Source organism: Mchenga conophoros, linkage group LG12 (assembly GCF_057382185.1).
Source record: "Mchenga conophoros isolate Kocher_MC1m ecotype Shallow Benthic linkage group LG12, M_conophoros_male_GT1.1, whole genome shotgun sequence".
Taxonomy (NCBI): domain Eukaryota; kingdom Metazoa; phylum Chordata; class Actinopteri; order Cichliformes; family Cichlidae; genus Mchenga; species Mchenga conophoros.
The window spans coordinates 17,155,097-17,175,833 of record NC_140537.1 but is presented as its reverse complement, the minus strand read 5'-3'; the positions used below and the strand labels follow the sequence as shown (position 1 = coordinate 17,175,833).

Genomic DNA, 20,737 nt, shown 5'->3' with positions numbered 1-20,737 from the left:
TGCTGGAACCGAAGCGGGAGACTGAATCTTCCATCCAGGGGGTGAGATGCTTCTACTTGTTCCTAATGCCAATCGATCCATCACTGTAAAATTCATAACATCGACTATTAATTACTAAACCGATCTCCCGCACGGTTGTCTTGATGTCAACATATCGACTCTTAAAATAACCCCCAAAACGACTCAAAATTTGATCGGAAACAAGGGGGATTCTATAAACTACAGTTATTTGTCTTTTTCTGCATTTTCAGAAAACAAAAATAACATTGGAACATTTGAACAGGAGACCCGGTGACTTATTTGGATGGACACTTTTTGCAGTGAATGAACGGAGGGGGACTCTAACCAATAGAGAGAAAGAGAGGGCTTGGCTATAACCTTAGCCTCCCATTTTCTCTCTCCCTCCCCCCCCCCTCCCTCCCCCCTTCTCCTCCTCTCCTCCTCCTCTATGCAGGGCTCTGGCCAGTCAGTCGCCTTTGATTATCAGTCTCCAGCAGCCCCTCTCTTGGCTCCTTGACATGAGCACCATATAAGGCGCAGCGATCTCCATAGAAACGTGTCAGTTTCAATAGTAGTGTCAAAGTTCACTATATACAGACATTCGCGCAGATCCCCCGTTTCGGAAACATTGCTCTGCTGGTCCTCCCGTTTAAGCGCATTCATTTTTTGGGTCTCTCCTTCTTCTTGCATATTCTATCAGTTGTTGGTGTTTTTCCTCTTCTTTTTTTATCTTTTCTCTTCGTATCTCCATTCCTCCTGCTGGAGAGAGGTGAAACTATACATGGGCACTTCATTCGGCGAAACGGTTTTCTTTCGCTGCCTGGCGAGATGATGAGGTTTATTTAAGACTATAGATGTAAAAATCCAGCTCTTCAGTTTTTCCTCCCCTCCTATACGACGAAGACGGGAGTGTAAAGGAGCACGGGGAAGAAAAGAAAAAGGAATTTATCTCCGCAGCACTTTGGATCGCGTGTCTTTCCAGCAAAAGCTTCTTTTTTTCTCCACTCGTTCCTGCGTCCATGTGAATCGCTCCTGCCTTCCCTTTGTGGCTATTTTATATCAAACTGCAATTTGTTACGTCTGGACTCGGGTTTTCCTACAAGATTAGGGATTCCTGAATGGCTGACTGCAATTTACCTTGGAACTGGCCTCCCGATACTTGCATATCCTGATCGGGTGCCTATTCAATCGCACTCCTGAATTTTGAATGTATTGATCGCGTTGTACTCTCCTTCTCACACCATATGAGATTGCGTGCTCCGATTTGACTTTGCACTGCCCCGTCTTTTGAGATCTCATTTTTCTCTTCTACGCTTCATAAACATCGGCGATCATTTCGCTTTATAGCACTTTCCGGGGCCGAGATATGGCAATGGTAGTTAGCGTTTGGCGAGATCCGCAGGAAGACGTGGCCGGACCTCCGAGCGGCCCCAACCCAGCAGCGCAGCCGGCAAGGGAGCAGCAGCAGGCGGCATCGGCGGCGCCGCACACTCCGCAGACCCCCAGCCAGCCGGGACCCCCGTCCACGCCGGGAACGGCCGGGGACAAGGGGAGTCAAAATTCTGGACAGAGTCAGCAGCATATTGAATGTGTGGTTTGCGGAGACAAATCGAGCGGCAAACACTATGGCCAATTCACCTGCGAGGGATGCAAAAGTTTCTTCAAGAGGAGTGTACGGAGGAACTTAACATACTCATGTCGTGCCAATAGGAACTGTCCCATTGACCAGCACCACCGAAATCAGTGCCAATACTGTCGGCTGAAGAAGTGTTTAAAAGTGGGGATGCGGCGGGAAGGTGAATATATATATAATTTTTTTAAGCCAACTCATGATTACGCATCATCCTAGTAGCAGAATAACAGAGCTGCCATGTTGCATTAAGGTCACAGGCTATATGGCTGGGCATACTGCAGTCTCCATCCATGTTTGAGAGGGATGTTTGCATGAATGGTTAGTCTGAGAGAGGGGTTAAAAAAAAGGCCAGTGCAGCCACAGCAGCTATGCTTGTGAATGCAGGTCGCCTGAACAAAGCGACTCGTCCAGCTGACCCTCTTTATTTTGTGTTTTTCTTTGCAGGCTAAACTGAGTTCTTTGCGAGCAAAGGCGTAAAGTCGAGCAAGCCCATTTTATGTATAGCTTTTAGACCAGAGGACCGATTTCTATGTGTGTATGTGTGTGTGCCTGTTATGTTTGTCTCTGTATGTGTGCGTGTGTGTGTACAGTGAGTGTGTACAGTATGTGTATGTGTGTGTCTGTGTACAGTGTGCAAGGCTAATAGTCCCTACCATCAAGTATCTGCAGCTTACTAATTTATAATTGTACAGTAGGATTTGTAGCCCGAGTTTCCGTGAATGTGAGGCGAACACAGTACAAACCCACGTCTCTCTGGCTCCTTATGCTGACTAGACAGCTCAAACACACTAAATAATGTCGCTGAAGTTGTTCGTGGCTCCTTGTTTAGCTTGGTGCATTACAGGCCTTATAACTTTGCTCTCTATGTCAGGTGTTTGATTCCAATTTATGTAGACATCCCTCCGTTTAAGCCTATTATTTGCAGTACACACTACGAGCCCATGCATAATGTACACCGACTTGCATTAATTTTTTATTTATTTTTTAATATTAAACAATTGCCGGATTCCTTTTAATCCTAGCTGAGCGCTTGATGTGGGCAAAACGTGCAAATGTGCCTGCATTTAGCAGTAATTATCAATCGTATTTCGAACACGTTTGGCCGCTTTTAAAAATTATTTTCCAAAACACGACCCCACGTAACAACAGTGCAAAAGTGCCATGCAATTACGCCTCAAAACATCAAAGGGAGCAAAATTGTCAAATCTACTTTTAGATAAGAAATATACATGTGTGTGTGCGTGTGTGTGTGTGTGTGTGTGCTGTGTGTAAAAGGGAATATATTTTTCATTTGCATTCAACCTCATATACTTTGCATCCCTAAATACAAATGCAGTGTGAGGAACGAGGGACATAGCATATCTGTTCTGATAGAATAATTTTCTGTGAAATATTACAGTCTTACGATCAGGGCACAGTAGTCAATATGTTTTGAAAAGCGTGCTGAATTTTTTATTTCAGTGCATGCCTTTTTTTCTTTTTTCTTTTTCTTTCACTGAGAAGAAGCACACAAGCTGCAGCTTGCATCATGGTTGTACTACTCATGAACAATCTTTATCAGTTCTGGATGCACATTTCCTCTTTGTTTCTTTCTTTTTGTCAGCGGTTCAGCGAGGACGAATGCCTCCAACCCAGCCCAACCCAGGCCAGTACGCACTGACGAACGGGGACCCTCTGAATGGCCATTGCTATCTGTCCGGATACATCTCGTTATTGCTGCGGGCCGAGCCTTACCCGACGTCCCGGTACGGGAGCCAGTGCATGCAGCCCAACAATATCATGGGTATCGAGAACATCTGCGAGCTGGCGGCTCGATTGCTCTTCAGCGCCGTGGAGTGGGCGAGAAACATCCCTTTCTTTCCCGACCTCCAGATCACCGACCAGGTGTCCCTTCTCAGGCTGACGTGGAGCGAGTTGTTTGTGCTTAACGCAGCCCAGTGTTCCATGCCTCTGCATGTTGCCCCTCTGCTTGCCGCGGCGGGCCTCCACGCCTCCCCGATGTCTGCGGACCGCGTCGTGGCTTTCATGGATCACATCCGGATCTTCCAGGAGCAAGTGGAGAAGCTTAAGACCCTGCACGTAGACTCGGCAGAGTATAGCTGCCTCAAAGCCATCGTGCTTTTTACATCAGGTGAGTGTCCCACATGTCACACAAAAACATGCCTAAAATCAAATGAGGCCTAGTTCCAGTAATGTCAGTGGGTGCATGCTCCTTAAAGCGAAGTGCTGTGACATCAATAATATGGCTGTCAGGTTTAGGCTGGTCACAAATCTGAGATTACGAGATGTTTGTGTTGCCGATGAAAGCTATTTTGTCAACAGCTTGCTACATATCCACTTACATGCAATTCCATGTCAGCTGTAGCCGCAGTATAAGACGTGTAAACAAATCCAGATTGAGTAAGCGCATCAAGTTTTTCAAGTGCATCACTCACTCCCAGTGCTTTTTTAAAAAGGAGATAATTAACATTCTCATGTGTAAATATTTTATAATTGTTGAGTTTAAAGTTTTCTGAACATGTCTGAGCCGAGGCTGAAATTGTTCGCCTCCATAAATTTTGGAACAGGTGTCAAATAATTGAGCGTAAAGATTAAATAGTCTATCACCGGGTGATATATGACAGCTGATGCACTTATGAGTGTCGGTGCGTGCTTTTATCCTTGCTTTTCGTGTGCAAACACATGTCTTGGAGTTGGAGGGGGGGGGGGGGGTTGCAGAATCCTTAGCAGATTGAGAACAGAAAAGCTGATGAAAGTTGACTAGTAGGCTGTGTCAGTGGATCGCTTCTGTAGGACCTAGAGTAGCCCTGCTGCTTAGACTGTTTGTTGATTGCTTAGAGCCGATCTATTAATTTTCTTAGTTATTAATGGTTTGTTTCATTGCACAGCTTTGAAAAAGTAATCAGCTTTTCTTTTTTTCTGTCTTTAAAAAAAAAACTTGCGTAGGTCATTGTTTAATTGACGGCCGACTGGGGCGAGGTTATAAAGGTCCTTATTTATGCTCGATGCACAATTTGGATGGTATTTTGGAGTTAGCTGTGTAGGCTTGCTGGCGGTAGGCCTGTTATGTCAGGGGAGTCTGTTGATTATGGGAAGGAAAAGGAAAGTCTAAACTCGCTTGCAGGCCTCAAAGTACTTTGTGAACTTACCTCAAAGTTTTGACCTCATTTTCTCACGCTTGGCCCGTCCCAAAATTCTGCATTTAAGTTACATATTATCTATAATTGCGCATGCTCATAATAAAATATTCAGTTTTGCTGTGCTTTTCAGATTTGGCTTTATATAAAAATAATTGGCACATTCATTATCCCTAGAAAGCGGCATAACATTTTAATGTGAAAGGGGTTACACTTGTCTTTCAGTGTGTTTCAGTGATAATTAGGCCTATTTATTATTAAATTATCTTCGCTGAGAGAGCTAAAACTTCACACGTATATTACCTTTACTGTTTCCATATTAAATTATATTATGGCTGTATTCTGTTCTTTTATATTTAATTACATTACTTTATTATTTTATTATCATATATTACTTTCAATTATTTTTTTTATTATGTTTTCACAAAATTTTCGCACATCATATTAAAATATCTCACAGTGTGTATTATGAGGATTTAAATTATCCCAAAAAGTTCAGTGCTCACTAAAGTTAAACAAAAGGAGCACAGAGTTTGTATTCCAGCTACGAAACCGCCGTCAACTTTTACTTTTCCTCTTTGGTGAAAACATTACCACATAGGTTTTCCTACACTTGGAGAACTTAGTAATTGTTTATATTTTTAGTTTCAGAAGTCATAATAACTACTTCAGTTTGGGGCTTTGACAGTTTGGTTAATTTGATACGCCAATTTTTGGTGGCCCACTGGGAAGTAAATATATGTTTAAGACAAACAATACGTATTTGGTCTCTGTTACCGTTTTAGGTAATATCACAGCCTTTTAGATTCGCTTTGCTCAATATTAGCCCACACATCCTGTAATGTAGGTTTGTGCAGTGACATAGCTGACTATATCCTTTTAGTGCACAGCGTTTCAGTAATTCACCCCAGATTACCCAGAGAAACTCCATACACACATTAACATCCTCCATGTTTTCTAACAGATCATTTAGTTAGTTTGATAGGCTACAACTGGTGTCGGCTATAGAAAGTCATGTGGCACTTTGCCAAGATCAGCGTGGATTGTTTGCCTTTAATAACGCTCGACTTGTCAGTATTTGATGCATAAATAGTAGTGGTCAGGCTAAACTATTCCGTAAGAGTTCAGGATCATTGTCTTGCATTAACTCCTTATCCACATGTGCACACTGTGGTGTGTGTGTGTGCCTTTGCTAACTCAGTGAAATAGTCGTTTGTGTATCTGGAAGCTATCTTTTCCTGTGTCCCACTCTATTGAGGTTATGGGGTGCAGTGCTGCAGACAGGGCCTTATGGGGAGCTATGGGGTGTCTTTGACCGGCTTTCTCTCCACGCATACGTTCATATGAAACATATTTTCCGCAATGCTTTGAACACCTTATATGGCTGCATTGCAAAATTCATGCCAAGCACTGGATTTTACTAGATATTTCCTAATGTAATTAACTTCAGCCGCATTGATTGCTGTAGATTTTAAAAGGGACACTCAGCGTTAATCCAAGGGGATTTGCATACATGGTGCTTTGACCGGCCGGACAAGGGTCACAGTAAATCACCCCGAGATCTCAGCGTTGGCCTCGGGTTCATAAGGTTATTGTGTCTGGCCATAGTGAATTATAACACTGAGAAATTAAGAATAGGCTTAAAAGTGTCTTCCAGCGCTAAATATATAGTGCTTAAAACTAAAGCTCTCATTCTTTAGTAGTTTCCACAAAAGCACGGCTTTCTACGAGATCTTTTAAGGACAACCTAGCCTTCATGTGGGATATATATGAGAGCGGTTACGCTGTTTGCGTTTACAGACGTTTATAAGCAGCGCAATACGCATGCCCGGATTGTGAAAAAAATCAGATTTTTTAACAAGCGATTAAAACGTATAAGACACTAATAAGACTGATTCAAGCCTTATTTGCCTTTGTCTGTACTGAAGCGTGGCTGCATATCCCACCAGTTACCACCTAACACGTCTCGCCTACGTTGTGCACAGACTCATTTTCTGACATTTTATGTCGCTTCTGTGTGACTATTGACTTCACCTCCTCTAATAAATTTGATTGCTTTTAGGGCCCTGTCCTATAGGCTCCATCGAAAAACAGGCCAAGAGTGGTCTATGGAGAGAAGAGCGGCGAAATCACTTAGCAGCTTACTACAGAGTAATTAGGTCACATTACATCTAGTGTAATTTCAGATTCATCAGTGCCGTTTATGTTTCCATATACTTGAATCCCCAGAGCCCAGACATTAAGAGCAGGGGCCTTTAGCCCTGTAGCCAACCCTTCGTCTTTTGCCATGTTGCCCGCCACTTCTTATTCTATATGTCTGCAATAGGTTTAATGACATTTAGAAATATATTCCGGTTGACTGGTTCAAAGAAAGGTAGCGACATCGTCCTCCGAATTGTGCATCCCCTACTGCAGCAGCAAGTCCCCTGTTTGTTCTCTGGGCTATAACAGTCCCACTCGCTCAGTGTGATGTAGCATGTTTGGGCAGCATGTTTGTTCATTCCACATTGTCAATAACACATAATGGCGGGTGTTGAATGATAACCAGAGCGCTTTTGCGGGACACGAATTAGGTATGGTAAGGTGTGCACTTGCCAAAGCCCACTTGGGGTAAAAAGTAACCATGTGCCTTTGTGTTCAGTACTCTGTGGAGAAAATGTCAGCGAATATATCGGCAATATAAATTGATTTGTGCGCCTTTAAAAATAATTTGTAAAAGAAAATGTAGGCCTACGTGGGTTTGAGAACACTCTTTCTTTCGCCTGTGTGTTTCTCTCCAAGCTTGGCGGCCTGACATAGTTTGGAATATAATTTTAATCATAGATTTTCAGTTATTTTTTGACTTTGTTCCTCGATATCAGATTCAGGCACTTTTTTCCACAACGTTTTTTAGCCCGGGGCTAAAAAAATAAGGACTCTAACCACAGTGTATTGTGTGCTTGTGTGTGTGTGCGTGTGTGTGTCTTTCTCAGACGCTTGCGGCCTGTCGGACGCTGCTCACATCGAGAGTCTACAGGAGAAATCCCAGTGCGCCCTGGAGGAGTATGTGAGGAGCCAGTACCCGAACCAGCCCAGCCGCTTTGGGAAGCTGCTGCTGCGGCTGCCCTCTCTGCGCACCGTCTCCTCTTCGGTAATCGAGCAGCTGTTCTTCGTGCGTTTGGTAGGTAAAACTCCTATTGAAACCCTCATCAGGGATATGCTATTATCCGGGAGCAGCTTCAACTGGCCTTACATGTCCATCCAATGATCCTTATATGAAAGTGGAAAAAAAGAAAGGAAAAAAGGACCAAAATTCAGCACCCCTCACCCCATCCTCCTTCAAGAAGACTATATATAGGACCTTTTCTGAGAAACTTGGAAGACATTACTTTTTTTCTGTCTTCTGGGACTGTGATGGAATACATTATGTACAGAAAAATATTGGAACTGGACTTTACACCTGTGTAAATCCACTCTCATCTTCAAGAACAAAACTCTTCATTTTGTAAAATACTAGTCTTTATTTTACTTTTTTGTAAAAAATACAAATAAAATGAAAAACATCATATGCGCAGTAAGAAAAAAGAATCAAGACTTAGCGGGAAAATAATGTTTCCAAGCAATTATAAGAATTGTCCTGTGTCTATGTACCTCTCTGTTTTGTATTATTTCTGGTTCTAAACCAGGGTTTCTGTGATTCTATACTAATAATTTTTTGATATAACCTTTTTGCTTCTTATAATGAGTGCGATATATGTTGTCGAAGCTATGTTCTCCAAGAATTAAAATTGAAGTGAGAATTTAAAAACAGAAAAATAAAGAAATTTAGACAAATAAGAAACAGTCTAATCGCTATGACAATATCACCACTGATGGTTGAACTTTTTCCCAATTGATACGATGGACCTGCAACAGCAGCAAACTGACCTCCAGGACATTTTTACTGACATTTTTACTCCAGGACGTCTGGGGCGCCTTTACCCGGACCATAAGTGCGTGTGGAGTCGATCATCAGTCACAGAGGAGAGACATGAAAATCAAAAGCACTTTTAATATATCATTTCAAATACATTTTGTTTGTTTCGTCTTGAAAATTTTCATTGTTTCTTGAATTTTATTGGTTGTTGCCTTCAATTTGCTTACTCCATGATGCAGCTTTTTGCAGAAGGGTCGGTTGATGAAGTTGTGTGATGGTGACTGTACTATTAAAAAAGAAATAGGCAACGATGTCTCCTTCTCAAGCGTTTTCCTACAAGCAAATGTCAAGATGCTGTGGCTTATTTTATACCATCTGGGGGAATATGTTATCTCTGTGCGCTGCTAGATTCTATAAGAGAAAAAACCCGCAAGATATCCCTTCATTTACTGAGTCAGAAACACAAAATACTTTTCTCCTCTATTTTGTCTGACAGTGAAAACGAGATGATGCACGAATTTAGTGTGGTAATTACACAAAAGGACGCATGCCTTACATTTTTAACAGACCCACTGACATAACTGGCAGTGCGGATGCAACGGAAGGGAGACTATACGTGCGGAACTACAGCCGTGAGCTCTCTGCTAGCCTGTGAGCGCATTAATGTTTAATATTTTTCCCAGACAGCAAGGGAAGCCTGCGCACCACACAGAGCCACCTCTGTCCTTCCTCCCGTGGCTTAATCAAGGTGATTCTCCACAAACCAAACAATATTCCCCATCTACCCCGTTCTTAAAAACCCTGCCTTGATAGTGCTTGCCTCAATATTGATGTGGGCGTCATTTGGCAAAAGGGTTAGGCCCCGCTGCAAAGCTGCTGTGATATGCGTGATCAATCTGGAAAATGTATTTTACAGCATGTAAGCCAGTCGATAGGAACACCGAGTGTGATGCATTGTGTGGGAATAGAGAGGAGAAAGGAGGGAGGGAGGAAGAGAAAGAAAGAGAGAGGGGGGGTAGAGAGACTATTGGAGCCAGTGCTGAGACAAACGAGAGAAGAAACGCGTCAGGAAGAAGTCAAGTGTATATCTGTGTGTGTGTGTGTGCGCGCGCGCGCACGCGTGCGTCCATGAGCGAAACTAGAAAGACGCAAAGATATGTAGCCTTGGTTTGCCTTATGCACTCAGGGTGTAATGAGTCCATCGATAAGTCTTCAATGTGTTAGATGGGCTACCTACAGTTGGTGTCCTTGCATTGGCCTGTTTCTCACAAGCGTTCTCTCTCGCTTTTTTGTCTCCATATCCTCCCCAAATGACAAAGGAAGCCCGGTTATTTACCTGGCTCTACCCACACTGGCAATACTGCATTACACTAACACCCAGAGTGATAAAACGTGATAAGTTGGACGGCGTTATGAGGGAGAAAATGGGGTTTTGGTGTGACAATTATTAAATTTGCCTGTTATCCCCACCAGCCCATCATCACCACCACCCTTCATCATCAGACGTGTTGCTCGTCTGCCATATTGTCCACATCTTCATCTGCTGACTGGCAGTGATGAGGGGCAGTAGAACAGGAGCTGAACTGCATGTAGCACGTTAAAATGCCTGGATTTGATATTGCCATATGTTATCTACCTTATAGGAGTTGGGGGGAGGGGTGCTCGTGTCAGTGGTTTATTTGGTTTTTCTTGCTTGCTTCGCTCAAAGGCTTCAGTATTAGACTATTCATTAGTTGTTGCCAATGTAGGAATTCTAGGAAGGTTTTCATTTAGGTTTTTATCCGTTGTTCTCCAGCAGAAAATCTATTTTGTTTGTATTATGGCTCATGCCTGTTTCTCGAACTCGACCTGTCACTGGGCCATGCGCTGTGTTGTTACCTGAAACACTGTACAGAGATAAATGCTCTTCAGTTTGGATGCTGGTTCCGTGTTGTGGATGTGATACTTCTAGAGTATTAGTTTAGGTGAAAATTGTAGAAAAATCAGCTGATGGGGCTTTTCATTTTAGGGTGGAGACAGAATTCGATTTTTAAGGCAGTTAAATAAATGAAAAATAAAAACAGCGACAAGTAACCAGCAAAAACAGCAACCTTAGAAACACACCTTGACGCGCTAGTAATATTTAGCCCATTTTGATTTTTGGTGTGTGTGTGTGTGTGTGTGTGTGTGTGTGTGTGTGTGTGTGTGTGTGTGTGTGTGTGTGTGTGTGTGTGTGTGTGTGTGATTTTATTTGTTTGCGTCTTTGTTTGTGCGTTTTCCGAATAATCCAGAGGATTTCCTGGATGTCGGACTGTGCGTGAGATTTATTTTTACATTTTATTTTAATTTTTTTTTAAAGAAAACGAATGTGGCTCCTCCGTGGTCATCAAAGCAGTTCAGAATGCTTTTGTTTTATGTAGCTCTGGTCTAAACGGTTTGCTGGGTTAATAAACGCAGCTTTCAGCTGGTTGTCTCCACATAATGTATTCAAAATCCCTCTAGAGTGACTATCTTTTATCCTCTTGCTGAGAGCATTCTGTTATACAATTGTTACACTGCAGGCTATATAAAGCAACAGTTCAAAAACAGATAAAATGGTGGCATGTGTTCCCAATTAACGTTTCTGTATAGGCAGTGCGAAGCAAAACACATGAGGACTCTTGGAAAAATGATATTTTGTATTTACGCAGTGGACCCATTTTTGACAGAGGCTTAATTTAGTATATTACGTAACACTTCAATTACTAAGATAATACGCGTTAAACAACAGTAATGTTTTCTTTATTTTACAATCAGCCGTTTATCACCAAATGTCTTATGTCCTGATGTGATGACAGCATTAGTATTAATTAAATGAAAGTTTAAAAAAATGAAAAGCATAAAGGAGCAATAAGAGAAAACTAAACGCACCGTCAGATTAGACCCTAGCTGCGTTGGGTGAAGGAGATAGATGTGTTGTACACTTTAAGCTCCATTTGTGTCTCTGTAATTTCGGAAACTCCGGTTACCAAAGTGTTACTACGAAATGAGTTAAATAACCATTTACCTTTGTCTGGTTTCATTCATCAAACCACAAGTGGAGGACTCCTAACACGGGGGGCTATTTGTTTGCTTTACACAAGCAGCTGGGTGCGATTTCACGTTTGAGATATCTGTCTGAAAGCGAAACATTTATTATCCTAAGTTGTCAGCGAGCCTATTTCTCCAAAACCCTCAATGCAAACCAGTGGTTTTATGCAGCAGTGGAAATGTCCTATTGGCGTCACACGTCACTACATTTCACTTATAGAAGCCCGGCTTCTCCCGGTCACATTTGACAAATACTGTTGTTTGAGACAGTAACAATTTCTAAAACAGCGGCTGCTCGTACTGGTGGGAGATTTGGGGTGGGGGTGGGGGTAGGGGGGGAGAAGACTCTGAAGTGTGACACGGCTTATTTCTCACACTGTCTCGTGCATAAAAAATGGCGACAACACGGGACAACAAGTGCTTCACCGGGTCTACCAGGCACATTGAAATAAACTTGCAAAATGGCTGAGAGCACGCAGTGAGGACGAATGTCCGAAATGAAAATGATTCCCGTGACATGTTTGCTGTATCTCTGCAAACAGTCCGAGATTCTAGCTGTGTTCAGAGTGCACGGTCAGTGGAGAGGGGCATATCGTGTGATTACAGTGTGTTGCTCTGAGATCTGTCCGCAGACCACATAGGCAACCTTTAAGCCATGGATCAAATCCAGCCCTTCGGGGTATAGAGTATGCCTAGTTGTGAATGTGACAGAAGGGGGCGCCTCCCTGCTTGCACGCACGCGCGTGTGCGCTCCAGTGTTTGTCAAGACTGTGTCATCTGCGCTTGTAGGCAAATGTTCGGATTTTCACGTATAATTGTGAGGTGTTTGTGTATGTATGCGTGCGGGTTCGCTCCTTGCCCGCTTGTGCGTAAAAGCGTGCATCTACCAACGTAACTTACGCGTGTGTGCGTGTGCCGCTGGCCGAGGGAGAGAGGTGATTGTGAAAAAGCCCCGATCGCTGTGTAAGCGGATCCCTTTGTGTTGATTTAGGAAGACGTTTGCTGTATATAACGTTCAAGGCTGATAATATCATTGCCTGGCCAGATAAATAAAGCATTGGCCAAAACCATCGGGTCAGCTATCGATCCGCTTTTTCTCCCTGAGAGAGTGGGGGGTGGTGGGTTGAGGAAAAAGAAGGAGAGAAAGGGAGAGAGAAAGGGAGAGAGACCTCACTCATTAGCATTCCACAGCCATGGACTAAACGCTGACAACTAACAGAGATATCCAGCTCTACACCACTGCATACATTTCCCCCCTTTGTCTTCTTCCCCTGGCCCTTCATTTCCAGCGGACAGATCTCTCGTCACAGCCAACACATTTTTATTTATGCCCTCTCCACTCCTTTTGCACGAATGGACCCCTTGCACAAGAGAGAAAACCTTCTAGTAAAGCAGAGAATAAAAGAGGGGGGTGATGTTGTAAAAGCTGTGCAGAAGTGACAGCGCTAAGCACACTGGCTTTACTTGAGAGAGATACAATTGTGTGTGACTTGACAAAATAAAAGTGGGAGACGTTTTAAATTGCAACTTTAACTGCCACGATTTAGACATTTTAGGATTTTATTTATTTATTTATTTTAAATCTAGACACTACGTGCTTTACTGTGATATTATTATTTTTTATTTCCATTCCGATTTTAGCTGGATGTTTCTCCATAATGATTTAGATGTTTGGGTTTAATGTGGGACCACTTTTTTCAGCCTTAAAACGTCTGTAAAACAGTTTTCTGTGAAGGTTGTTATTTACGACTGCTCCATGATGTGTGGATAAAATTAACATGAAGGAAGAGAAACAAATGAAAAATAGGCGAAGGTTGAAAAGTTGTGCTGGTTTTTAATTATAGTATAGAAATGATTTACAAATAGCTTGGGTTTAAGTTTGACAGAAATTACATGTATTTATTAACGAGTAAATTCAAACCAAATATTTCACATTCAAAAGGTAATATGGAGACTGTCATTGAAACAATTTGGACAAGTGGGCTTTTTTTTCTTTTTTTCACTCCCCAAATGGCTATATCTTAATATGGGCTCAAGTCTTGCCCAACAATGACAGCTGTTCATCTGATAGTAACTTCTTTCCAAGTTTTCTCCCCACCCACCCCGGGGCCCCCGGTCTCTGTCTTGCTTTGTTGTTTTAAAATATGCATGTCTCTCCGGAATGCCAGTCACGGGTCCAAACTTTGTGTGTCCCAACCTCCCACATGATGAAATGATCCTTTTAAAGCGGGCTCAATATGTCTCAATCTGCACTCCTCTTCCTTCTCTAAAGCTTCTGGGTTCGGGACACAGCCCAGAAATATATTAATTAAAGCGCACTACTACGGACTTTTTTTTAGCACTGAGGAAGAAGTGGTTGGATCAAGTCAAGCTCTGTCAACGACGGATGGATGAAGATTCATGGCAGAAAAAGCAAAAGAAGAAAAGTAAGGTTCATTTTGACGCTCTCTCTCTCTCCCTCTGTCAATTCATCTCCTCCTCTCTCGCTTTCCTTTGAGTGTCTGTGTGTCTGTGTGTGTGCGTGTCCCTTTTGCTCAGTGTTCGTGTGTGTTCCTCGGACTGAAACGGATAAAGCCAGGGGGAGTGAGCGAGAAAGAGAGAGAGAAGTCTGAGAGAAAGGGGAGGAGGGATGTATATATCCGTAAAAAGTGAAAGAGGATGGACGTTTGTCTATGTTTGTGTGGGTCCGTATACACGCATGTGTAAAGGCTTGTCATGACCAAGAAATGAATAAAAAAAATTGGCATTAAACTACAAAGTGCAGGCTTGCTCACTGGTGTGCCGCGTGTGTACAGTATATGAACCCTTGTTTGCGCGAATGGTGGCGTTTACGCGTGTGGAATAAACCACTACCAGGGAAGAAAAAAAGGAAACCCGGATGGTCTGAAAGGAAATGCTTGGTTTTGAAGGGAGAACGCTTGATTCGGATGTAGCAGAGCGTTTCAGCTCATGAACTCCCAACTCCTTCTGTCATGTCTGAGAAGATGTGTGCATATTTCTTCCTGGCAAAGACATGCCTTTTACAAAAAGACAAAGACAACTGATCATGATTGATGGGGGGCTGTGTAACAATGAGCCGCTAAGTTTTCAGGGGAAATTTGGAGGAAAGTTTGAAGTGAAACCTGCCAACCTGTTGCTTCTGCTCCAAACATAACAGCAATATCAGCACCAGAATAACATCCCGTGAGCCATGCAGCATCTCATCCCATCATAATCCACTACTTCAAAAATGTAAACATACCAGCAGTGGGAATCATTGGGAGACCTGCACAAACAAATTGAATTTAATTACTGTGTTCATTTATTAAATTCAGATACGTTTTAATAGACATCCCAACAGTCTGATTATGTCAACATATGGGAGGCCGTGCAGCAAGGCCCGGGCTTACATACCTGATAACGCCTGGGCTTTTCAGCAATATTTACGGCTTCTCTTTATAATACACTCCAGATGGTGAGTGACTGTGCCACCGCAGTCAGCGAGCTCCTCAATTTTTACTCAGCAGCATTTTGTTGCAATTACATCAGCGCTGGGACAGAATTTATTGGTGACCCACTTCCCCCGCATTATATGCATAAATGAAAATTTCAAAAATAAATTAAATTCGTCTACAAAAAAAATGGTGAAGTTTTTTTCTTTCTTATTTATTTATTTTATTTATTTATTTATTTTTCGCACGTGACTTTCTACTATTAGGGAAAGGGGGAAATAAAACACAAAAATCTCATCAAACACACTCTTCAAATACTCCCCTGTTCACCCCTGTTTTTTTTTTTTTTCAGCCAGTCACTCAAGCAGAATAATGCGTGTAAAGATATAATCCACTAAGCCTATACTCTCTGTGCTCCCTTGCTATATTATCCACTGACAATAAATTGGCAAGCTTTTTAGCAGATATCCAGCGTCTCAACTGAAACACGTGCGAAATACACTTGCCAAGGGTTTGTGTAAAAATACAAAATTTGTTTATATATATTGCATTACCACATTAAGTTTAGTATGGCATGATGAACGCAAGTGTGTCTGCTGTGGAATAATTCCAATGTTTGTTTTTTTTGAGTGATAATATAATCATAAACACATTATCTGAACTGAACAAAGCACATTTCGAATCATGAAATCATAAATCATCTATCTATCTATCTATCTATCTATCTATCTATCTATCTATCTATCTATCTATCTATCTATCTATCTATCTATCTATCTATCTATCTATCTATCTATCTATCTATCTATCCGTTATAGACTGTTTAACTGTCAAAGCTGCACCAGCTCATATTGTTGCTGTCGGTGTTCACCTGGATTGCTCAGAGAGGCTGCTGTAGGTCTATTATGATTAACTGAAACGAAGCATTGAAGGGTATTTTTCATGTATGCCACTGGGAACCGCTCCTGACAGTGGTAAGGTTTCCCATTGACTTCCTTAAGTCTCTGTTTGGATCTCTTTCTCTCTCTCTCTCCCGGCCACCTCAGAGGCTTGTTGATAAATACATGCCTTTTTTTCCATCTTACTCAGCACCATCCATCAAATTTGTATGTCCACGTTACACTGCTGTGCTTAGGGGAGAGCGAGGATGCCAGCAGGCGTGCAGAAACACACTCCAAATCGTCAACAAGGGATGCATTTCTGTCTCTACACAAACTAAATAATTACTTCGCACTTCGTTCTGGTCATGTTAACGTGGTGAATTGTCTTAAATCGGGTTATGCTAGGGTTATGCTGTTTTGGAGATTTAGAAGTGGTCTTCTGCTGTGCTCTGAGGGTTAATAACCTCTTCACGCACTATAACCACTGCGTTTTGATCCTAGTAATACGCTGGATAGAGCGTTTTTTTCCTGGCTTGCCCACGGCTTGGACCACTCTACAGAAGACCAGTCGCCCTGTGGTTGCAAACTCTTTGTGGCCCCACATACCGCCGCTGTGATTATAGAAGTGCCCCCTCTCCCTTGTTAAAGAAGTAAAGCTCTAATCTAGCCTCTATGTCGCCCCCAAAGCCAGCTTGCTATGTGTACGTGTGTGTCTGTGCGCGCGCATGTGTGGGGACAAGTGGGGGTCGGTCTGAGCGAGAGGAGAGTTAAAAAAAAAAAAAGGAAAAGAAGAAGAGGGGGTGGCGGGGTGGTTATAACGTAGTGGCCCTTTCCTTCGTTTGAGTGACACGACCCCTCTCTTCTCTTCAAAGGCCATGCAGAAATAAACGCATCTCATTTGAATGGCGATTTTCTTGGTGGTATTTTACAGCCAAGATTTCTGGAATAGGAATGTGTTTTTTTCCTGCAATATTGAATTGGGATGGTTCTGGTGGCCGGGTATTCAATATTCCCATCTCTCCACATGCAGCATTCTGCAGTCAGTGTGGTATTTTGTCCATGACTACATCACCAACACTACCCCCCCTCCACTCCCGCGCCCCCCGCCCCGTCCAAATTCATTTGCATCCGCTGATGATATCAGTAAAGAATTGCTGGCACCATATGAGGCAGGGTGGGGGGAGAAGGCTTATTTGGATAAAACTGGACCGCAGAGTGGACACGGCCCTAAAGGTCAGTCGCCCATTCATGTTAAGGTGGCAGGGGGTGTGTGTGCTGGGAGGGGGTCGGCATGGGGTTGCCAAAGAGGCTTATTTGAAAGCGGGCGTATATTTGAGGCAAGGGAGTGAAAAGAAGTGGACCACAAAGCTCGTCATACTTCAAATACGCCCCGTCACATCTTCACTCTTTCCTTTCCACGCAGGAGGCGGGTATATAAAGTGGGGTCTCAATGCTATGGCATGGCCTGCAGAACGCGCAGCAGAAAATAAAACACGAGGACTGAAAAGTAGATCTTAGAGGTTTAGGTGTATAAAGAAAGTCGTCTCCAAGGTTCTCCTTTTAGTGCTTTCCTTTGATTTGTGCAAATAAAATACTGAATGAATTAGAAATAAAGAAGCCAGAGTGGTTATCAGAAAGCCCCTTTTTAATGCAGCTGATATGGAGTATTTCACGTAACCTCGCGGGCTTGTTTACAGCACCATAATGCTGAAGAGATAGAAAACCTTTTCTGAGATGGTTCTTTATAGCACCAAAATAGGGCTTTGCTATGGAGCAAGCCTATAATTTTCTGATTACTAGGCTCTATGCTACAATTTTGGTAATAGTGCAGAATTTCAAGGATTTACTTGTGAGGCAAAAAGAAAAAAGCGGAATATAATGGTATGTGCGCGGTATATTTCAACAGAATCAACTGTTGAAATATACATATATATATATATATAGAGAGAGAGATATATATATATATATATTTTGTGCCCATGCAGTCTAAACCTCTGTTTCACTACAAAGGATGTACAGCATCATCATACATACACCTACGCTAATATAAATAATTTAAAAAGTAGTTTTATACTTCGAGATCATGTTAAAAATGGAGAGTCAAAATTATTTATTTTTATAGATTTTTCCACAAATTAAAACACTTTATAATAGGTTGATTGAGCTTTTAGAGATGTACTATTACTCTAGAGTGCTTTGTTTACATCGCCTATGCATTTCTTTATTTTTATATATATATTTATATGTATACACCTATTGTGGACTCAGGTGACAAGGGGCCGCTGTTTGAATGAAGAACAGTGAAGCTTGATCACTTTAGATATATAGCTCTGCATTGATTGCTGCGCTAATAGAGCGTGTACCCACACTCGCGATCAAGCTTTTAACGCTGCTATCATTATTCCTCATCATTATTGCTGCTTATACTGTATGTGGCTATAACTGCTATTGCTGTTACTGCGCCATCATTATCAGCAATGATGTTAAGGGAACACGACTTAGTTCTGTCTTTGTATATGAAATAATGGCTGCGGTGAAGATGATTGGGTGGGTCGTACCATAGGAGCATATTACTGACCATTTTACTCACAAGGTTCTGCTTTTTCTCGCTTTTAATGTGCCGAAAGACCAACCTCTTTATACCACCGAGCAGTAATAGGGAATCTCTTTCTTTCCTTCCCTCCGCATACATAAAACTGATTCCTAACTAAACCCTCGGCAGAAGATGTATTATTTTTCTTTTGGTACACATCCCGAGTAAAATGTTGCGATTGAGGTTAAGAGTGATAGTATCAGTAAGTTTGTCAAGTGGGACAAATAGCAGTTCTTTGAAATAAATAAATAAAAAAGTTCTCCGATTTTGAGTTTGACCACTGATCTGCTGGTTTGCCACCTTGAACCCTCCGATGTCCAATAAAGTTGGATTCGGTGGAGAAGTAAAAAGCGGCACACGCTACAGTAACAGTAATAAATGAATTTTGGTTGAGTAGTGTCTCACTCGTGTACAAGCAGTAAACTTGTTTGGAGTGTCTGAGAGCGCTAAACCGCGGTGCTTTGTTGTGGCGTCCCTCTGCGCCCCTGTGTGCTGTCTGCGTAAAGGCAGCCTCCCTCTCGCAGACCCTTCCACGGTGTCATTGTTTCTACCTTAGTTTGCTAGATGGCGCTCTGCGTTGTGGGACCCTCTGGCACAAGAAACGCCTCATACCCTCTCTCTCACTCTCTCCTCAGCTCTGCTCTCAGCCCACAGTGCACGGCGAGCAGCCGAGCAGCTTTCCCGTGACAATTTTTTTAAACCAAACATTTTCGCAGCTGAAAACGACTTTAAAGCATATTCCACCGCTGTGTTCAGATACAGACTTTTCCAATTACATTACCCTGTGTCGACCAACATTTTTTTTACAGCTGTGGGGACACATCGATTAAAACCAGCGATCAGTAATGCATTTAATTGCAGTGGAAACTGATAATAACTCAGACTGTCATACAGCATTTGATCTTTTAATAATTGTTTGTTTCAGAAATGCAGCATTGCAGAACATGTATTCCAATTAAGTTTTAAATTATAATGAACACTATAGAAAGTCTTTAAATATTTTAACGATTTCACTTTAAATTTAAATAAAGAGAAACACGCAGAATCAAAGGATGTAACAGTAAAGTTGGACTGGGACTCACACACAGCAGAAATATCAATATTTTGGCCATGAGGAAAATCTATTAACGATAATGGCACGTCATGTCTATAAGAAATGGCGTTTCAAGTGCAGTAATCCAAAACAAAGAACACTTTATTAGCCTGTAAAAAATAAAATAAATGAAAATTTATTTGAATCTAATTTGGCGTTTATTTTATTTTTATTTTATTTTATTTGTTTATTCGCGGTCGTCTGTCAGACTTCAAGCAATTTTGGATTGGTTATTAGCAAGGAAAGGGGTCCATTGTTGTGTTTGCTGAGTGGTCCACTCTGCTCTAAGATATACTGCTGCAGTTACACTTTCACTAAATAGCGGCTTGTCGGTGTCTGACGTTGATGAATGTGCTGGAGACTTTGAGAGCCTTTTACAGCTGTCTTAAAAAGCGCCGTGGCCCCAGACCAGCTACAAACAGATCAGGTGCAGGGGTCTTAATGCGGCAGTCAGCGACAAAGAATCACACACTGTTGCACTGAAACGCAAATATTTTATTTTGAAAAAACAAGTTGGCTCTTCTTGTCGGTTGGCGTTGAGATATTATTATTCTGAGATTACGAATTGGATTATAAATATAATTAAAACGAAGTTTTTATAAAACGTGAATTTTAACCATCTTTCAAGTTGTCAACAGATCACACGAGGAATCCAGAAAATAGATTTCTTCTTATGTGGCTGAAGATGAACACAGTGCAAGTGCAGCCCATGTGGGCTGTGAGTCGTGGTTTTGGCTTTTTCCCCCCTTCCTGTGACTTCATTTGCTCCTCACATGAAGACGGTTAAGATACAAAATGAACTCCAGTATTATGTTTGGAGTCAACTGAGTCAACAAACTTGGATTATTTTTTCGATTAAGTTCTTTAAAAAAAATTAAAACTTGTATTTTTAAAAAATAATTTAACTGTACACTTTGATGAGGAAAAAAGATTGATATATTTCACTGTCTGAGTAGCTCAGTAACCTCCTTTCCCATGAAATAAAGTGGATGACGACAGGGTGGCTTTCACAAAACACACACACAC

General features: G+C 42.0%; 1 protein-coding gene across 1 annotated transcript; it reads left to right on the top strand.

Moving 5' to 3' along the window:
* The first annotated feature begins 473 nt into the window (after positions 1-473).
* On the top strand, positions 474-8,976 carry nr2f1a (nuclear receptor subfamily 2, group F, member 1a). Its single transcript, XM_085294107.1, has 3 exons — positions 474-1,796; positions 3,237-3,764; positions 7,743-8,976. The coding sequence occupies exons 1-3, from the start codon at positions 1,367-1,369 to the stop codon at positions 8,015-8,017; spliced, it is 1,233 nt and encodes a 410-aa protein (XP_085150233.1). The 5' UTR covers positions 474-1,366; the 3' UTR covers positions 8,018-8,976.
* Positions 8,977-20,737: the final 11,761 nt, after the last annotated feature.

Excerpts from the sequence above, each read along its gene's own strand:
- nr2f1a (XM_085294107.1), top strand. The coding sequence starts at position 1,367 with ATGGCAATGGTAGTTAGCGTTTGGCGAGATCCGCAGGAAGACGTGGCC. Across the intron at positions 1,797-3,236 it reads AGTGGGGATGCGGCGGGAAG|CGGTTCAGCGAGGACGAATG; the intron begins GTGAATATATAT and ends TCTTTTTGTCAG. Across the intron at positions 3,765-7,742 it reads CATCGTGCTTTTTACATCAG|ACGCTTGCGGCCTGTCGGAC; the intron begins GTGAGTGTCCCA and ends TGTCTTTCTCAG.